Source organism: Gallinula chloropus (genome assembly GCF_964237585.1).
Source record: "Gallinula chloropus genome assembly, chromosome: 3".
In the NCBI taxonomy this organism is placed as follows: domain Eukaryota; kingdom Metazoa; phylum Chordata; class Aves; order Gruiformes; family Rallidae; genus Gallinula; species Gallinula chloropus.
The window spans coordinates 51,188,685-51,201,992 of NC_140087.1; the positions used below are offsets into that span (position 1 = coordinate 51,188,685).

The 13,308-nt window shown below is 57.1% G+C and overlaps 1 protein-coding gene across 1 annotated transcript; it reads right to left on the reverse strand.

Annotated features, from left to right (window-relative positions):
• Window positions 1-1,678: 1,678 nt before the first annotated feature.
• DLK2 (delta like non-canonical Notch ligand 2) lies at window positions 1,679-13,054 on the reverse strand (the record flags this gene model as incomplete). Its single annotated transcript, XM_084261484.1, has 6 exons — window positions 1,679-2,456; window positions 2,981-3,125; window positions 3,801-3,931; window positions 6,237-6,300; window positions 7,866-7,967; window positions 12,982-13,054. 6 exons carry the CDS (start codon window positions 13,052-13,054, stop codon window positions 1,679-1,681), a joined length of 1,293 nt encoding a protein of 430 aa, XP_084117610.1.
• Window positions 13,055-13,308: the final 254 nt, after the last annotated feature.

Here is a 13,308-nt window from a genome sequence, read left to right on the forward strand (position 1 = left end):
GCACGTCCCATCCCTTCCCCTGAGGCTACAGGAGCCTTCTCCACCCCTGTAGCCAGAGTGTGGGGCAGGACAAGTCCTGTGTCACAATATGGGGTTTGATTCTTGAGGGAGGTGATAAAGATACTAATCCAGAACAAGTAGCTGAGTGACCTGATCTAATTGGATCTGCTGAGAGCAGGAGGTTGGTGTCCAGAGGTCCCTTCCAACTTAAATTATTTAATGACTCTGTGATACACCATTTCTGGGCATGTATTTGGTTTATTTGATAAAGGTACATCATCCATCCAAGTATTAAAAAAATAGTCTTTCTGATGAAGCCCCAGTTCCCTCTCCCAGGTCTCCCTCCTGGCTGAGCGTTCACTCCTTCCTCTGCCCTCCTCACACCATCTCAAACCCAGCTCTGCAGCCCCACAGGCCAGTAGTAGGGTTTGGGTTGTGGGGTGTTTCACCCATGCCCACGAGGAGGCACAGAAAACCTGACTGGAGCAGGGACACACTGACTACAACACACCAGAGCAGCAGGGGCAGGCCCAGTACAAAGGCTAAGTGGCCTGCCTGCCTACTGCCTCATAGCTGTGCTTTAGCAGTGGCGGAAAAGGCAGCACCGTGTCTGCTTCCTGTGGTCACCCCAGGGTCAGCAGCCTGTCCTCACATCTGCTGTGGGGGCTTGGCCTTTGTTGTATCAAAAAATGATGTAACAGTTGATTTGAGGGTAGTGCCACCTGCCTGCCTTGGAGTGACTGGGAGGGGAAAGGAGGATCTGAACCAGCCTTGCCCAACTCCAGTTTCACCTGGGCGGGCATATGAACAGGCCCAGCTCAGGCCCAGAGGACACGAGAGGGGAGCAGGCCACCTTCCTCCTTGCCAGCAAACAGTGTGGCAGAAGCACATGCTGGAGAGGGGAAGGAGCTTGGTCATTTGTGGCCAGACTAGAAAAGATGGCTTGGTGAGTGGGAGAAGACCCCTGGATCATCAGGAGAAAAGTACAGAATGTATTTGTAACCCCAAGTCTGACAGTGAAAGGAGGGAGCATCAACCAGGGCAGAGGAAGGGCATAAGGAGACCCCAAATGATCGCCAGAGTATCTTTGAACTGGCTTACAGAACCACAAGGCCAGGGAGCAAGGGTGTTTGCTCATTTCCTAGGGGCATGGCATCTGAAATGACAGCCTCCAGCGACAACCAGGAGCCACCTCATCCACTAGGGCAGGGAGGCCTGTGCACCCATGACTGTCCCAAAAGCCCCAGAAGAAACATCCCAATGCCAATAGTCACAGAGAGGAGTTACAAAGGGCCTGGCAGAATTTGGGCTTGCATGAAGGCCATGCCCTCCTCCAGCACTACCCGTCCTGTTTCTGAGAGCTCGCGCCAGACAACCAGCACTGCACGGCATGGGCTCCCGCAAATGGCATGTTGCCACTCTCCTGCAAGGCTGACCCAACACAGCCCTGCTTCCAGGTGCCCGTGGGTGCCGGCTGTGCCAGACAGGCAGGAGACAGCTCAGACTCAGGTGGGGCCATCACACCAATGCTCGACGCCCAAGGGTTTTGCTGATGCGTTTGCTGCCCTGGGAGCCCTTCCCCACTGCCCGGCTTGTGCCAGCACAGCTCCCCAGAGTGCAGTTCGAGGGCTTTGCCAGCACGATGACCTGCCAGGGCCTGGCTCAGAGTCCTCGCAGCTCACAGCTCTGTCGTCTTCCTAGGCTCGATCAGGATGGTGTTGAGCATGCCCACCTGGCACTCCTGGTCTTGGAGTTTCCTCGCAGCCTGGGAAGGGCTTTGGCACCAGTTCGACCTCTGACGGCCCCTCTGCCAGTTCCTCAGCATTAGCAGAACGGTGATGAGGACTAGCACTGCTGTCAGCACCCCGAACACCAGCACTGTCACCAGCTGGGCTCCACTCAGCCCTGAGTCCCTTTGGGTCACCACCTCCTTCACAGAGATTTTCAACAACCCTCCCCCTGGCTCTTTCTCGCTGTGGTTGGCCACACGCCACCCTGTGACCGCAGTCCTGATGTGCTCTGGCTGCGTCACCCCTGGCGTCTCAGTGGTGGTGCTTTTCACCACCCCACCATTCTCATGGTTCACAGGGTAGTAGGGGGGAGCCCAGGTGGGCTCAGGGATGGAGGTCTCGCAGGTTTTGCCAGTAAAACGGTCAGGACACAAGCAGTCGTAATCATTGATGCGGTCATAACACTTCGCCCCATTTTTGCATGGCTGGCTGGCGCAGTCGTTGATGTTGATGGTGCAGAAACGCCCTTCAAAGCCCACCTGGCACTGGCAGGAGAAGCGGTTGATCCCATCGTGGCAGGTGGCACCATTGGCACAGGGACGCATCAGGCAGTCATCCACGTCGTTCTCACAGAAAGCCCCCACAAAGCCAGCGAGGCACCGGCAGGTGAAGTTGCTGGCAAAGCCGTTTTCATCTTGACACTGTCCCCCATTCTTGCACGGAGACCTGCATGGAGAGAGCAAGGATGGGTCACAGCCCTGGAGAGGAAACAGCTTGCCCTGCCCCAAGAGGGAAAACACACACTGTGGATTGAGCGGCCAGAGAGTCCAGCACTGGGTCTCTCCATGAGGGAAGCTCTCTCAAGAAGATCGGGCAGGAGTTTCCATCTCCTCAAGTCAGAGGCTGTGGGACCTCCTCAAAGGCTATGGCTGTGCACAGGCCCACCACTCATTGGAGCGGGGCGTTTAGCCAAATGGTTGGAAGAGGATACATGCCTTCCTGATGCTCGCCAAAGGCCTGACAGGTGTCAGCTCATCACACCCACAGTGGCAAGGAACAGAAATCTGTTCAGATCACAACAAAGAGCTTGCCTCGGTGGGATTGCGAGGTGCACACAGCTAAACCAAAGCCAAAGATGGTTTGGTTTAACTCCATTAGCACAGGGTAATCCACAGGTAATAAGCCAAGCTGGGACACCGCTAACAGCTAACGCTGTCTGTAATCTCGCTGGCCTTGCTGCTGTGTCTCACCCTGCCTTCTCACATGGCCCCGTCTTCATCTCACAGTCCTTCCCATGAAAGCCTTCTGGACACAGGCAGGAATATTCCCCATCTCGATCGTAGATACACTGAGCCCCGTTCTGGCATGGGGACTGGTGTTCGCAGATATGTATGTCTAAGGGGGAAGAAAAAGGTATGAATGACTGAGAAAAGAGAGGTGATGTGGCAAATTCAGTCTGAATACAGCCCATCAAACCCAGTGGGGAAGGAGAAATGGCAGGAGCTGCTCCTGCCTCTCCTCCAACAGGCACCTGCAGCAACAGAAATGCGGTGCCTGTGTGGTGCCTCCCAGCTTCAGACTGCAGAATGCCTGGGCTCAGGGGTGCAGAGAAAGCAAATTGTCCTGCAGGTCTGCGCAACGTGGAGACGCTCTGCATGGCATCTGGCTGGCCGGTGCAGACCCTTGGCACAGAGGAGCCTCTGAGGCCAGAGGAGGGGAGTCCACGAGCCGCCTGCCAAAGGTAGGAAGCCCTGGGGGAAGCAGGAGGTGCGGCCCAGAGCCCAGTCGTGGCGTGGGAAAGGCAATGAGTTCATCTGCTCCATTTCCTGAGGCTGGCCGATGTCGTGGCAGCTCTTGCTGCGCAGCCAGGCAATGGGTGCTGGCAGCCTGACCTCTTTGGCAGGAAGCGGACAGTCACAGCTATGGCATCCAGGCAACATCCCATCTCCCGGGCAGCCCAAGCGGCACCGCCTGGGTGGCTTCTGGCTATGCTGGCTCACCCCTCTGTGCAGGGTGTGCTGGGCTTCTGCCCTCAGCACCAGAAGCTGGGATGTCCAGCCCATGACTCACCTTTGTCACAGAACTTGCCGGCCCAGCCGGTGTGACAGATACACTGCCAAGGCTGGTGGCACGTCCCGTGGAGACACCCCGGCATACGCACACACTCCTCACAGTACTCGCCTTCCCAGCCTGGATCACACCTGCAGGAGAACAGGGCATGGCAGCGTGATAAAACCCAAGCAGGGGCTGCAGAAAAACTCACTGCTCTCCATGCTGGGTTTCTGAAGATACAGTGACACTGAGAAACCCTCCCAAAGCTCCCCATGAACCTGCTGGCTCCCTCCTCCAGAGGAAGATCGGTACTGGCATCTCATCTTTCCAAAGAAGCCAGAGGACAGAGCGGGAGCAGACTCACCCTTGGCTGTCACGGAGGGTGAGGGGCCAGTAACAGACTTCAGCAGCTTCGCTTTCAAGGCCCACATCCTACTGCTGTACTCCAGCTGACTGTTCTGGATACACCACTGCATTAGCTCAGCCATTCCTGTACTTCCCTCATCCTACAGCCAGGTTGTGAGGCAGAGAAGAGCCCTGTTCCTAACCCTGAAGTCCCTGAGGCAGAGAGGCCCTGAGGCCCACATGTTTTAATTGCGGCCCTTTGCGTTACAACGAAGCGCACTGTAATCCAGCTGTGAAACCTCATTTGCCATGCCTGACGTATGGGAGAAACTTAGCCAGCTCACAAGGGCAGTATGGGGGCGGGGGGGTGGGGGGGAGAAAGGGGGGAGAACCCACAGCAATCAAGGAGCCTCCTGGCCCCCAGAGAGCAGGGCACAGGCGGTGGCTAAGTAGGGCCAAGCTGCGTCACTCCCGTGGCTTCCCTCAGACCGGCCAGCTCCAAGGGGGAAAGTAAGTGATAGCAAAGACAAGAGATGAGCGCAGGGGATGGCCCCAGCTGCAATAAAAGCTATACTCAATCCAGCACGGAATTAAACCAAACTAAACCAAATTGGGCTCCAGAGGAAACAAGGAGGTTTGTTTTCATGGCTGGGGCTCATTTCAGAATGATGTGCGGTGACTGCAGCTTTGCCAGGCTGATCTAAGCCTCCCTTTTCACACCTGGACTGGCTATTGTCACTGCAGGTAGGTGTTCCAAAAGAGAAGAGGAAAATTATATTTATTTTAAGTTAATTCGAGACTGGGAATGGAGGTGATACCATGTATCTGATGGTCTGAGGAAACACATTCCTACGTGGACAGCCATGAGATTACAGAGGGCTGTGGCCAGCCCTACCACCCAGTATGCACATGGAGCAGGCACCATCAGCTTCTCCCCTTCTCTAAAAGGGAGGTGGCCAACCTAAAAATTGTTAGGGGGGTGGGAGGTCAGCTAAGCAGCCAAGTCTCCTTGAGTTTGGGCATTTCAATGGGATACTGCCAAGCTGCTGAAGGGTTACAGCTCTGGAGCAGCAATTTATGTGTGCCTCCACTGGACACACCTGAGAGCTCCCCCCACCCAGCCACAGCCACCAGGAAGGCTCAGGGAGGAACAAGCTCTTTGCAGCTTCTACTAGAGGCCCAGCAAAAACAGAGCTGGACACTCCCTGATGCAGCAGTCAGCGCGGTCATGGTCACCACTAGGCCACATCTGCTCCATTAGGCAAGAACAAAGGCCCAGGCGTGGTGTGACACTGGGTAGGGGCTGTGCTGTGAAAGTGGGCTGAGCATGCCCCAGCACGAACGGGGCAGCAGTGGGCAGTCCATTCCCTTGCAGAAGTGTCTGGGCCAGCCTGAAGCAGCCTTCTGCTGGGGCTGCCCTGCAGGACAGGGGCTCCAGGTGGCCCTGTGCTGGGATGAAGTGCAGGGTCAGGCTCTGAGCTTTGCCCCTGTGGGATCTGGGCATCAGCTGGAGTTGGGATGCTGGGGATCACAAATCACTGTGGTAGCCCCCAGCTTGCTGGTGATCCTTTTATGGAAACACCCAGAGATGCCCACCACAACCCAGGATTTTGAGAAGGGACCCGTGATACCCTCAGACATTTATGTGCATGCTGGCAGCTTTTCTCTTCCATGACCTCAGGGCCATGATCATACAGTGAGGAGGCCAAGCAAGCTGGCCAACCCCCAAGCCTGTCCTGCTGCCTGATGACTTCCCCCATTGTATCTGAGCCTGAAGGCTGCCTCCTGTCACCCAGGCATGGCTGGGCTGTCCTAAGCTCCCATCTAGACAAAAAGGGCTCAGCAGAACAATGTTAGTCAGTGCATGGCTGGGGGGGATGACCCTGAAAGCACTGGAGCAAAAGCCTGCCAGAGGTTGAGGGATCAAAATCTCCCACTCCAGGAATGTCAGATAAAAGGAGAGCAGAGCGGTTGAGTCCAGGTATGGGCGAGCAGAGGAAGCACTTCAACTCAGAGCAGGGGTGTAGGCACTAGGGACACAGCATCAGGGGTGGGAGAGCAGTTAACAGTCAGGGGGAGCAGGAGCAGGGACCCAAGGACAAGCCATACCTGCACTTCCCATCCTGGTCACAGCAGCCGTGGGCGAGATTACATCGCTCGCTGCAGTCATCACCTGCAAGGCAGGAGATGGGTGGAATTGAGTTAAGCAGAGACCATAGGTGACTCCAGATCTGTCCATGGCTCTCAGCTGGATTTTCCTTCTGAAGTGCCCAGAACCATAAAGTGGGGAACCTTCCTTTCAGTAGCTGGATGCCAACAAGGGGTGAGGATTTCAGAGTCACCCAAGCAGCAATACTACTGCCTTTACTGAGAAATGGGACCCTGCTACAAAACTACCTGGTTTATAATCATCTTCCCCACCTTCTCTCTGCTGCCTCCCTTAACGTTCAGACCCATCTGGGCAGGAGCTGGGGCTGCCTGTGCGTTAAAGCAACCTGTGTTCATAGGGACTGACCCACCTGGGACTGCAGCAGGTATGGTGGCAAAGCTCAGGGCCAGGTACTGCAAGGGGCACAAAGGAACAGAGGATGGAAATAGAAAGAATGGCTCTTTTCTATCTCCTAGCATGTCCCCATCCCCCAGGACAGCTATTGTCATGGAGCAGTCTGGTCGGGGCTCCTGTCCTCTGCCAGGAACCAGCTGCCAGCACTCCCCCCTCCGTCATGGGGAGACAGGACAGGGCATCGCATGGGGCCAGGTATCCAGTTCTGTTTATTTATTTAAAGGCCACAGAAGCTGTAACTGAGCCATGGCATTGCCATGCCACTTCTCACTGGCCTCCTTTCTCCAGCCAGGTGTCCCCTTTCATCTCCCCCTTCTCTTCTCGCCCATCACCTGCTTGTATCTCAACCCCAGGGGGAAGTGGCTCTTTTTGGCTCCACAGGCAGTAGAGCTAGAGGAAATGTCAGGAGGCTTGGGGTTACTCCAGGAGCCTAGTGTGATCCCAGGCCAGACCCAGGAGTTGAACACCCTTACCTGACTGAACCCCTCCATGGCAGCCTAGGCAGGTTAAAGCCCCCATACTAAGAGGCGCGCTCAGGCCACGTGATGTGCTGCCTAGGGAGCAAACAGGGGCAGCAATCCCCACTTGCATGTATGCACTTTCGCTGCAGAGAGGCAGCAAGTCCCACTGCTCAGGTTAAGGGACTCCCCAGACAAGTCACTGTGGAGCTGAAGCAGCATCCTGGGACTGCTTAGCCCAAGCCTGGATATTGCTGCCTTCCCTGTCTGTAACTCTCTCTCCTGCAAAGTGCTTTGGGAATTCATTGCTTATCCAGAAAGTGGGGAGAGCAAACTAATCTTTGGGAAGGGATTTTGTTTCACGGGATCCAGGATTAGCCATTCACTTCTGGGATCTTCTTTCCCCCCTTGCCCAGCCCCTCCAAACAGACTCATCAGTTCAGGGACCCACTCACCCTAACTGTAAGAGACAGAGCAGCAGGACCTCTCACTGCTGGTCTGCTCAGGCACCGCCAGCCCTGCGGACACCAGAGTGGGGGTCTCTACAGTCGCCACCAGCCACTTCCCAGATGCCAGATGGCTGAGCAGTATTTTCTGGTCTCTCAGGTCAAGCCAACTCCACTTTGCATGGAGAACTGAGGAGGCTTCAGCAATGCCACGGACAGGTTTGGAAAAGACAGGTGTAAGAAAGAAGGCCACATGAGTACAAAGCCTCACCTTGGGCAAGCTGCTGATGGGCCAAGAGGATCCAAACCAAGGACATGAGCTGGAGACAGAAGCCCCTGAGCATGGTCAGTGTGGCCCCACCGAGATGAACACCTACAGAGAGAAAAAGAGCAAGCTCAGAAAAATCCCCTGGCTGACACCACGGCTTCACTTCACGCATCCCTTCCTCTCCGCTACCTGGCAGTTTTGAGTTGAAACATCCAGTTTTGCACGGACTTGTCACCACACTCCTCTCTGTCCTTCCAGGCTCCTTCCTCTAAGGCAACGTTGGAGCACTAAGAATCAAAAAGCCTTTTAAAATGTGTGTACAGGAAATGTGAGTGTGCACACTCGCTCCTGAGCGTGTGACTGCTCAGGCTGTTACTTTGCACCTTGGAGCACCTGCCCCTGCTGTCAAGAGAGCAGAAGCCTCCAGGAATACCAACCCAGCTGTAGGGACCTTCACCTTCCGTCCCTAGGACTGGGGGGGGATCCAGCTTTGTGCTAAGCAAGGTGCCTCCTGTGCATGTTTGAGTGAATAGGTGGGATGAGTCTTTCTACAGCATCCAGGCTGCTTTTCAAGCCCTTCAAGGAGGATGAGGACTTGAGTAGATCTAGCAGAGGAGCAGGGAGGAAATGACAGCCCTAGTTCATTCTCCAAGCAAGGGAGTGAAGCCATAGGCACTAGATCTGGGCTGGAGTCCCTGGGAGGAAAGGCACACATGCACCTCTTGCTAGGTGCTGTCCTTTTCCTCAGCTGTCCTGCAGAGAGCCCTGTCAGCCCAGCGTTCCTGCACCCATCTATTTCCCGACCGCTTTCTGCCCTCTTGAAGTAACATTAAATACTATTCAAAAATGCTTCATTCCCTCCCAGCCTTCTGGGGTTGTCAAGGGCAGGAAATTCGAGGGTGATATCATAAATATATTACTATAATGAGATGGGAGGGGTTAAACTGTTCAGTTAGGAGAGTGGTGAAGGTATGAAGAAGGCTCCATCCAACTGCGTGGGTGTGATGGACAGGGGCCGTTCCACTTTCTCAGCTCTACTCTAGCTCAGGATGGCTGCGTTGGGTTGAGAGTTGCATGAAAGGCTTCCCAGATGGGGAGAGAAGTCCTCCCTCCCACCCTTCACACACGCTTTGCAGGAAGAGGTTTTGAGGTCCCTGTTAAGGGCTTCACCCGTCCAGAACAAAAGAAAAAAATAGTCCCCCAAAAGCAATGATGTTGCTCAAAGCATTTCTCTAGCAAACCAACCATCACCGAGGAAGGAGCCAACATTTTCAAAGGGGCTACAGCCACTGCCCCAGCCAAATCCACACGGACTGCTGCATCCCCCCTCCCCACAGTCCCCTTGTCACCATGCTCACAGGACCCTCCTTTGCCTCCTGCCCAAAAACACTGGGCAGTGGCAAACAGCTGCTGCATTTCAGGGAAGGGCGAAGCAATTCCAATGAAACCCACAAAATAATTTAGGGCTGAAGGGTTGGTATTGTGTTCCTTCAGGGCGGTGAGGACCTCAGCCTCTGTCCACATGTCACTGCAAAGGTCATATCCCCCATGACTCCACACAGCCTCCTCACTCAAGGTGCAGCCTCTTGAGACCTCCTGACCACAGGCACTGCGCCCAGCTCCTACCCAGAGGCCACCCGAGACCCCAGCAAGGCGCCGCGGGCATCCTGGGGACCAACTGGTACTCAAGGGAGGTGCAAGCAGCACCTGGGCAGGCCTGGCTTTGGGTCACAGAGACACGGCAGAGGCAGCACCCTTCGGCCCTCTCCTCTGCTACTCCCTGTCCGGGTTAGGGGCTACCAGCCCTCCAGGGGCTGTGGGTTATTAGGGACGCCCCAGGGGTCTATTAACCTCCCCCTCATGGGTATTAGTGACCTCCATACGGTTGGGGGCTACCAGGGACAGTCCCAGGAGATGGGCTATCAGGCAGTGCTCCTAGGGGGCTAACAGAGACCCCTCCGGGCCGGGGTTCCGGGGGCGAGGATGAGAACCCGTAGGATGCCACGCCGCTGCAGCTCGCCGCTCCTGCCCTGCCCCCGCCGCCCCACGCTCCCAGTGCGCCCCGGAGGGGCACGGCCACCGGGGTGCCCTTTCTACCCCCAACCCCCGGCCGGCTGGAGGGGACGCTCCCCGAAGCTCCGCACCGCCCCGGGCCCAGCGGTCCCCCTGCGGCCGGGGCGGCGACGGCGATGGGGAGTGGGGGGGGGGGGGGGGGCTGGAGGAGTGGAGGTGGGGTCCCCCCCCGCGCGTTGTCCCCCTTCCCCCGCCCCCCTGCTCACCTCGGCGACGCAGCGGGTCGTGGGGCTACCGCGGGGCGCGGCAGCGGGGGGCGGCCATGCCCGGCGCGGCGGCGGCGGGGCTGAGGAGGCGCGGGGCTGCGGAGGGAGCTGCCGCCGCGTGTGCCGCGCCGCTCCGCCCGCCGCCGCCGCCGCCGCCGTGCAGCCCCGGCCGCCTGCCAGCGGCTGCGTGTGCCTGCACATCCCCGCTCCCTCCCCGGGACATCCCGCCTCCCGCCGCCCCAAACCGCAGGCAGCCCCCGGCCCGGCCCGCCCTGCCCGCTCACCCCTGCCCTGCTCCCGCCGCCGGGGGCGGAGGGGGGGGGTGGGGGGCGGCACACGGCCCCACGCGGGCCCGCCCGCTCTCCGGGGGGGCTGCGTCTGCGAGGGGGTACCGGTCCCGTCCCCCAGCAGCGGGCCTTAGAGGATGGAGGGGTGTCCCGGGCTAGGGATGCCCCCACCGCCGGGCGCGGTCGTGCAGGGGAAACCCCCGCCCGGGGCTTGGGGGGGGGGGGGGGGGGGCTGCAGCGCTCGCCCCCCTCTCTCAGTTGCACGCACAGGCTTGGGTGGGGGCTCCTGCCCGCTGCTGCCGGCCTCCCGCGGGGCACCGCCGTCTCGCAGCCCGGTTCCTCTCTCCGAAATAGGCTTGGGATGATCCCAGCCCTCATTTCACTCACATTATCTGATACAAGTGAAAACGCCTCCTGCACCCCCTCCCTGCCAGCCTCAAGCGCCGCTAACACACCTCCACTGGTTAAGAAGCCCCATCCTTAAAGCAGAGGTTCAACAGGGAGTGGTCACCCCACAAGAAGTCACCCCACAAGAAAGAAGCCATCCAGCGAAGCTGTGGTCCCTGACACCTCTCTTGATGCTGCTCACAAGCCGTGGACGCCTGCACCTCAGCAAACCGTAAGACAACCCTGTGAGAGGGGCTGGGCCCTCACATCTTGGGGAGGAACAGCTGCCGGCTGTCCTCCTCACCTTGCATGGCCTTTCTGCTATTTGACAAGATCGTATCTGTCACCTTCAAAGGTCCTAGCAATCCTTAATTAGATTACAAGATCACCTCAGCCAGTCCTCTTCTACTCCTGCGCCCCACGAGTTTCACTATTTTCCACCAGGAAGGAAGAAGAGCCACATCCTACTAATGCCTACATGGATACTTCCACATCCCACCCCATATCACCAAAGTTCACCCCATCCCTGCTGTCACCTTCTCCACTGCTGCTGGCCCTCTGCAGTTCCTTAAAACCCCATCAGCACCACGCACCCTGCGGCAGCCATGGGTGTCACTGTGGTCCCCAGCACCCTGGGACAGGCCAGCAGCCAGCAGCCCCATCAAAGCCCAGCTCTCTGAGAGCTCTGACTGCTCCGTCAGCTCCTTGGATATTTATGGGACAGGTGTGCATCAGCTCTCCTTCCTGTGGTTCTCCATCCATCCATTCTCATTCCTTGATCCTTCACATCCAGCTCAGCCTGCTGAGTCCTGGTTCACACCGTATCTGGGTCTTACAGCAAAAAGGAGAGGGGGAGGCTGAGGGCAAAGCACAGCTCCTGCTACATTCAGTTAAAAACCAGCCTCTCCTTCAGGCAGTGCTGTTCTTAGGACCTGGGAGGATCCACTTTTCTCCTCTGACCCCCGCAACACCCTGCCTTGCACTCTTTGCTCTGCCAGTCGTGGTTGGAGGCCAAGTTTTCACTGGCGGCACCTCCAGCATTGAGTGTAGGCTGCTCAGCCTCACCCTCACCTCCTCCTTGAAATCCTACTGCCTACACTGACTATCTCAGACACGACACCACCTCCTGCACCATCCTCATCTGCTCTTGCACTCCTCTGCTGGGATCTACCTTGGTTCTGACCGTGCTGCATTGCAACGCCATTGCACAATCGTGCCTGGGTGCTCCTAAATGTCACTTGGTTAAACATGCCTAACAAGCCCTGTGGATGCCACATGTGCATTGGAACAGGCAGGTAGGAGGGCGCTTGCGGGGGGGTCCCCGTGCACCTTGGCATTTGTAAGTATCTGTGTCCGCAGCACGAGTGCTGTGGGAGAGGGAGATGAGGTGAGGTTGCAGCCAGTGGAGCAGCACACGTGGCTTTCTCTGCGCTGGTTCTCCTAGAGTTGGGGCAAGGACCATACAGGCTGAGGGGGTAAAGTTGGTTCCTGGAGATCTGAACAGCGAGGCAGGAGAATGGAGAACAGAAACCAGAGTGGGATTTCAGAGGGGAGGAAATGAGCACATTGGAGGAAGCGGGGTTTGAGTTTTGAGGTTTGGTTTTGCGTGTGAGTATCACAGAGGCAGACAGGGATGAATGGGAGTAAAAAATGTGAGTACAGAGGAGGGAGAAGGGACCAGAAGGAAACCCCAAGTAACATGGACCTTGGCTGCAGTCCTTCCTCAGCACTGAAGGGCTCCTGTCCCATCCCTGGACTCAGTCCTGAATCACAGGCTTGTTCTGGCAGCCGCTGGGCTGCCCAGGGTGATTCAAGCAGAGCAGCTCTACATGCAGACCCAGGAAATGGGTGTTGAGGAGGGGATTCCTGTGCTTGGCTTAGACCCTGCTCTACTGGGCTCCGATCCCTGCCATGCCATCCCTAGAGGCGTCACGGAACAGCTGCTAGGTCAGAATTAGGAAGGATTTTTTTTTCCTAGCCATAAGAGTCCCTCCACCGCTTTTCCCTCCAGTGAAGGAAATCCCACAAAGCAGGGACCTGGAGTGGGAACGGAATGAGCCATTGCCATGGTCTTCCCCCTCCACATGTCCCCTGCCTGCTGCATGCTCCCTCCCCTGCTGTCCTTCCAACACAACATCACCGCTCCCAGCCAGAGGGAGGAATTACCTGTCAAAACCAGCTGGAGCTGCTTCCCTTTCTTCCGGCGTCTGGAACCTGTACCTTGGAGGCAGACGGACATCAGGGGTGAGGAGCGGATGCTGGGCTGAGGGAACAGGTGATGTTGCCTCTTCTCCTCCGCTGAGGAGTCTTCCCCAGAGCAAGGAGAGAAAGAAACTCTTCCCTGAGTTGAAGCCCGGAGAAACTCACCCCTTCCTGATGATTCTAATCCTTCAAAGGAGGCAGAGGAGCCGCACAAACCAGCTGGAGAAAGACCGCAAACACCTTCGAGCTGCCAACTCAAATGATCATCCTCTCTCACAGCTCTCACTCCGG